Consider the following 7,244-nt stretch of genomic DNA (forward strand, 5'->3'; position numbering starts at 1 on the left):
TAATTCAGAAAGCATTGTCTCTTGAAATTGATCTGCTATCAAATTGTAGATAGCACGTGCTAGAGTTGATTTTGTTATGAGCTTTCGATTCAACAAGATAGTTGGCAATATGCAAGCTTTCCAGATACCTCTTCTGTGATTTTTTGAATCATCTTGTACTCGTATTCTTCACTGCTATTCGGAAACAGTTAAATTTATTCATTGAGGAGCTTTGTTTTTTATAAAAGCTGTTTATTAACTAAAAAATAGTTTACCAATATAACTTCAATGTTTAAATATTACGAATTCACTTTAAATTTAATTTAACTTTCTGAGTACTATCTTCGTTAGGATGTTTGTTAAAAATAATTATCTTCATTAAATATTTAGATTTTTAGACCAATAGTTTCCAATGGGCGTTTGTTAAAAATAATTATCAAGGTGTTCTTCATAAAATTTATGAGTGGTGAGTTCGATTTTAGTTATCAAGGTTTTGATTTACATGTTAGATGTAAATCAAAAGATTATCACATCATATTATTTTAAAATAGCAATTCGCGTTTTTCAATCTACACTAAACTTCTTTTACCTTTATATTTATGATCTATGTTGATGATTATATCTACATTTATATTTGTTGCTGTAATTATTCTGTGTTTCAGTTTTTCCTAACATTAACTACCTTTCCATTTTTTAACACACTTAAAAAAGCCACTGAATCAAGTATATCATCATCGTGCCTGTACCATAAGCATTTCGATATTCCATTGTCAAAATAACATCTTTATTATACTTAGATGCATCCAAAACTCACATCCAACCTTGAAATTTTAGAATCTGAGAAAAATTGGAAATAATATTATTTTCATCCATCACATGGTAGCTGCGTAGAAATTCTATTTCGATTGTTGTACCTCTTATCAGTCTGCAGAAATATACTTTAATGTCTGAGAGAGGGCAATTCTTTACAAAACCAAAAACTTACAGAATTTCCCCCGCTAGAGTGGTCAAACAATTCTGGGATTTCCCGACCTGGAAGAAAACAGATTCTCATTGCAGCAGAATCAATGGCCTGTGAAACGGGTCATGTTATATGCATCGTGAGTTTGGAAAAAGAAAGTCATAGCTAGTTAATGGAATCACTCAAAGAAGATAGACACACCCACCTGCCTGAGTTTTAATATCAAAGAGTTGGCTTTAACAGAACAGTTTGCTGCGTAGAACTGATTAATATTCAATGGAAGTCCTCTAATTTCTTGAAGCTTCTTGCAGTTGGTGACGTGCAGAAATTTCAAAGAGTGACATTCTTCAATGCTGGCAGGAAGGATTGTAATGTCTAAGTTTTGTAAATATAATGTTTCTAAATTAGGAAAGAACATTGGCAGGTTTTGAAAGAAATTGGACGATTCATTAATTTCAAGCATTTGGCCTTTCCCCATGGACAATACTTTAATACCCTTAAGATTTTGCATTGATGGTGGCAGATTTCTTATGCCAGTTCCTCCCAAGTCAACGTGGTTTAGTTTGTGCATTGGTGCCAATACTTCTGGAAACATAACAAGACTGCTGCAGCCCGGAAAGCACAGATGCTCCAAAGATTTCAACTCTATGCGACTTAGACCAATTGTGAGCTTGGTACATCCTTCAGCACAAAACACTTTAAGATGAAGTAAAGATCCAACTGAATCATGAATCTCAATCAGATTTGTGCATTCACCAACACAAAGTTTTGTCAAATTGTGGAAACCAGAGATGTCAGGTATTCGTCTAATATTCTTACAACCTACGACAATCAAGTGTCTCAAAACCTTTGAATTCTGAAAAACAATAAATCTACAGTTGTTAGTTTGGTTCTTTTGAAGAATTAAGTGTTCAACCAAAAGCTAAATTAATTTTAATTACGAAATAAATTGTACATGCCTCTAGTGGTTTGTCCCATCCAAAGTAACTGTATGACAAGTCGAGTATGACAAGATTCTTCAAATGAAAATCATGCGGTAAAGAAGTTGCAGGACATCCAGGCCATTCCAGCACTCTCAAACTGTTTGGCAGAGTAGCAGGGCTTCTAAGAAAGCCAACCTTCTTTTCTACAAGAAGGATCTGTAAGCTTTTTATTTTTCCAAACTCTAAATTGCATTGCATTTCTTCTTGGTGTTCTGGCATCTCCAACATCATCGCTTCAATTTTATCATTTTCCTTTCAGACCAAAAGCAGAAAAGGAGCCATAAAATTTATAGTTCATAAAATGTAAATTCTTTATTGGCTCTTTTTAACGAGAGTTAAGAATCATGAAATGTGTACAGATTCAACTCATGATGTAATAAAAGAAAAGAAAAGGAATTGGACTTGTAACTTGTTTTTGTTAGAAGTGGACTTTAAGCGCAGTCCGATAGGGCTAATCATGGCTCTGATACCATGTTAGAAGTGGACTTTAAGCCTAACTCAATCAACTTGTAAAGTTAGATTTGCACTCCATTTATATATTGTTGTAGAAGCTGACAATAATAGAATAAAGATAACGAACAAAAGACTTCGTGAGACGTGTAGATCACTGTCCTTAAGGACTTATCTGCGGTGTATTGCGCAAGCCTCCAAAATACAACAGGAACTTCTTAGAATTTCTGAGGATCTCAGAACTAGTAAGGATCTCTTAAGTAGAGAATAAATTAAATATTTTAGAAGAAAAGAAAGAAGACAAAAAGATAAGAGAATGAGAGAAAAAAAAAGAGTGTGTAAATGTGTGTATTTGGAATGGATGAAAAGCTCTATTTATAGAGCTAGAAAGGAGATGCGGTGCCCACAAATCCCGTAGCTTAAGGAAGAGTTCAAACTCAATCCCTAGCCTTGCGGGAAAAGAATAAGCATTCAACGCTGGCATTAAAAAACTGAAGAAACTGCCCGAGGAATTTGCGGAATGCACCAATGTTCTGAATCATTATCTTTTGCAATATAATATTAAATTTAAAGTACTAACGTTTAGAAACAAAAATATTTTACAATATAATATTCATATTTATAACAATCCCCCACATATTGCAAAAGATAAGAAACAATGATTGAAAGAAAGAAAAGAAGAAAATCCTGGGTTTTATAAGATGTAATGCATCAGAGCTGGTATAGCAGGCTATATGAACCAGTCCTAGATCAAGAAACTTAACACACAGTATAGATGGTATAACAAGCTATATGAACCAAAGATACTTGAGTGTATTAGAGGTTTATCAATCACAATATACCCCCACAATCCTTGCTGTTATCGATGTGATGTGCTTACTAGGCCATGCGCGTGCCCGGTATTCATGAGTGCTATAGAGATCATGCCAAGATCTCATGCAAGCGGCCCCACTTGACACTCACATAGGATATTTCATCAAGTGTATGCTGTAAATCATACACCACCCATAAGGGATATGAAGATCATTAAAAACTTTGTTTAATTACAAAGTTTAACCTCTCAATATAGCAGTCTGTAGCACTTTCACACACACCATAGGAATGGACATATTTGATTTAAAATCAAATTAGTGCTATCAGAATTAACAAGTGACTTGTTTTTACCCATATGAACCTTATTCATGGGATCTCCAATCACAAAGGTTGGGTTACCATCACTTGTTTGTTAGCCAGTGACTTAAGTCCCATTCCCTTCGATGTTTCTAAAATCATATTTCTTCCCAAGGGTTTTGTCAGAGGATCTACTAGATTCTGTTCTGACTTCACATAGTCAATGAAAATAGTTCCACTCTTTAGCAGCTGCTTCACCAAATTATGTCTCAATTGAATATGTCTATTCTTTCCATTGTAATTCTTGTTTTTAGCTATAGCTATTGCCGATTGGCAATCACAGTGTATTGACACCGATGGGATTGGTTTCATTCCTAGTGGAATGTTTGCTAAGTAGTTTTTCAATCACTCAGCCTCACTACTAGCCATCTCAAGACAGAAGTTTCAGAAACATATAGTAGAAGACGCTGCACTCATTGCAATAAAAGTGGGCATACCGTGGAAGTCTGCTATAAAAAGTATGGGTACCCTCCAAGACATAAACTCTACAACAAGAGTGCTCAGATTCACCATAACTCTGTTCAAGAAGACAATGGAAATACCAAGACAACAATTCTGACAATACCGAACACATTCGTCTTACATCACAACAATTTCAAATATTGGCTAATCTCTTTAAAACCCATAATCTGAAAGACTCCTCTACTTCGGCCCAAGTTCACCACATCGGTTCTGTTTCAGCAAATCAAACCTTTTTACGTAATATCAGTCCTACTTTTACCTCTAAATCCCTTAAAAATAAATAGATTCTTGATTCTAGAGCTACAAACCATATAAGTGTTTCTTTAAAAAGCTTTTCTTCTTATAAAAAAATTAAACCTATTCAAATTGCTTTACCCAATGGTACTATTATCTATTCAGAGTATTCTGGAATTGTTAACCTCAACCATAAGATCCAACTCTTTGATGTTCTTTATGTCCTACAATTCTCTTTTAACCTTATCTCAATATCTAAACTAATCCATTCTAATAATTGTGAACTGACATTTTCTTTACATGACTGAACTATATAGGACATTCAGACCAAAGAGAAGATTTCTATAGTTAAACTCACTGGTGGACTGTATGTTTCAGATTTTTCCTCAAATATGCCTACTGTCTGTTATGCTAACAATATTGTAAATGATATTGGCCTATGTCATCTAAGATTAGGACATCCTTCTGATATCATATTGCATAATCTCAAACTTAAATACCCTCATCCTACATACATGTGTGATACTTGTCATCGTGCTAAACAAAACAAGTTACTCTTTCCTGATAGCAACTCTAATACAATGAACATTTTTTATCTTATTCATGTTGATATATGGGGCCCTTGTAATATTCTTTCCATGCGTGGTTTTAAGTATTTTCTGACTATTGTGGATGATTTCTCCTTATATACTTGGTTGATACCCATGCCTAATAAATCTGTTAGAAAATCCATTACTGATTTTATTACAAATATAGAAAACCAGTTTTTAACCACCATAAAAACTATTCGTACTGATAATGGAATTGAATTTACTATGCATAATTTCTTTTATCTTAAAGGCATTAACCATCAAACCACTTGTTTCCCCACAACAAAATGGTATTGTTGAGCGAAAACACCAGCATTTGTTGAATGTCACTAGTTCCCTCCTTTTTCAAGCTAATTTACCTATATTTTGGTGTTTTGCTGCTGAATATGCTACATTATTAATAAATTGCATGCCTACTCCTTTACTTAACAATGCTACACCTTATGAAAAATTAAATGGTAAACTTTATGATATATCTGCTTTACGTGTGTTTGGTTGTCTCTATTATGTCTCCACCTTAGCTGCCAACAGGAAGAAACTTGATGTAAGGGTTGTTCCTGGTGTTTTTATTGGCTTCAAACAAAATACAAAAGGTTATTAGTTTCTTAATTTACAAAATCATAAGATAGATATTTCTCGTAATGTGTTGTTTCATGAAGATTGCTTTCCATATACTTCTTCTCACAATAATATTCATGACTCTAACTCTCTTTCTCTACCTATTCCTCACAATTATCAACATGATTATGACAATGTTAATTTTCTTAATAATCGTATTTTTGTGCCAACTTCCACTGACCTGTCATCACCATTAATCAGGAAAACATGGATGTCCAACATACTGTTGATTCTGATCAACCTACTTCCTCTAGTGATGATGATCAACATACTGCTGATTCTGATCCTCTCACCATTGTTCATGACCACAATGATACTCTCAAACGTTCAACCTAGTCCAAACGTCCTCCAACATACCTCACAGATTTCCAAACTCACAACATGAATAGATATCCCATTACTGATTTTATTTCTTACAACAAGCTTTCTTCTGATTTCAGGCACACCATTCTATCTATTTCCTCCACAACTGAACCTCACACTTACAAGGAAGTGTCTAAAATACCTCAGTGGACCTAAGCTATGCATGATGAACTCAAAGCCTTAGAAGTCAATAAAACTTGGATCATTGTTGATCTTATCCCAGGAACAACTGCTATTGGATGCCATTGGATATACAAAATAAAACATAAGTCTGATGGGTCAATTGACAGATTCAAAGTCTGCCTTGTTACTAAGGGCTACATTCAGCTTGAAGGCCTTAACTACCTTAAAACCTTTGCCCATGTTGCCAAATTAACTACTTTACGCCTTCTCCTTACCATTGCTGCCTCTAACCAATGGATCTTAAAGCAACTTGATGTCAACAATGCCTTTTTGCATGGTGATTTACATGAAGAAGTCTACATGCAACCTCCTCTTGGCCTCCCTATTCACAAGCCAAATCAAGTGTGCAAACTTCAAAGATCTCTATACGGGTTGAAACAAGCTGGTCGACAATGGTTTGCCAAACTTTCTACTTTTCTTTTGTCAAATAATTACATACGTTCCAATGTTGATCACTCTCTTTTTCTGAAACATGATACTTGTCATACTACTGTCATCTTAATCTACATGGATGACATTGTTCTTTCGGGCAACAATGCCACTGAGATACATCACATCACCATTTCACTTGACAATCTCTTCCATATCAAAAATTTGGGTGATCTTACTTACTTTCTCGGTTTGGAAGTCGCTCGGAATAGTTCTGGCATTCACCTTAGTCAATGAAAATACACCCTTGATCTCCTTACAGAAGTTGGAATGCTTAATTGTGCCCTATGCCCTCTCCTATGGCACACTCCTCTCGGTTAACGAGTCAAGGAGACCTCCTCAATGATGAAAACGCCTCCTCCTACCGTAGACTCATTGGACGCCTTATATATCTCACCAACACCAGACCTGACATCACTTTTTCTGTCAACAATCTCAGCCAATTTGTCTCCGTCCCTACCACCGTACACCAACAAGCAGCCAACCGCATCCTTCGTTATCTAAAAGGTAGTCCTGGTAATGACATCTTCCTCCAAAATAATAACACCAATCAGCTCAAAGCTTATAGTGATTCCGACTGGGCTACCTGTCCCGAATCCAGAAAATCCATAACTGGTTATTCCGTCTACTTTGGTAATTCTATAATCTCTTAGAAATCCAAAAAGCAACAACTGTCTCTAGAAGTTCTTCTGAAGCTGAGTATCGGGCTTTAGCTAATATCACTTGTGAGCTATAATGGTTGACTTACATCCTTCAAGACCCCTGCATATCCATTGTTCAACCTACTATTGTCTATTGCGATAATCGTTCAGCTATTCAAAT

The 7,244-nt window shown here is 35.2% G+C and overlaps 1 protein-coding gene across 1 annotated transcript; it reads right to left on the minus strand.

The window, feature by feature from the left end:
• Positions 1-844: 844 nt before the first annotated feature.
• LOC148199762 (disease resistance protein RML1B-like) lies at positions 845-7,032 on the minus strand. Its single transcript, XM_088112775.1, has 6 exons — positions 7,009-7,032; positions 6,788-6,922; positions 1,900-2,175; positions 1,146-1,796; positions 965-1,051; positions 845-904 (listed from the first exon to the last, which is right to left on the minus strand). The coding sequence occupies exons 1-6, from the start codon at positions 7,030-7,032 to the stop codon at positions 845-847; spliced, it is 1,233 nt and encodes a 410-aa protein (XP_087968901.1).
• Between the last annotated feature and the right edge of the window lie 212 nt (positions 7,033-7,244).

Source organism: Vigna umbellata, chromosome 4 (genome assembly GCF_029865625.1).
Source record: "Vigna umbellata cultivar VRB3 chromosome 4, Vumbellata_1.0, whole genome shotgun sequence".
NCBI classification, from domain to species: Eukaryota; Viridiplantae; Streptophyta; class Magnoliopsida; order Fabales; family Fabaceae; genus Vigna; species Vigna umbellata.

Bases quoted from the DNA above. Each gene is read 5' to 3' on its own strand.
- LOC148199762 (XM_088112775.1), bottom strand. From the start codon at position 7,032: ATGGATTTTCTGGATTCGGGACAG. The intron at 2,176-6,787 runs GTAGGAGGAGGC...TTGGTCTGAAAG, and splicing joins AGGCGTCCAATGAGTCTACG to GAAAATGATAAAATTGAAGC. The intron at 1,052-1,145 runs GTGGGTGTGTCT...CCCGTTTCACAG, and splicing joins TGATATTAAAACTCAGGCAG to GCCATTGATTCTGCTGCAAT.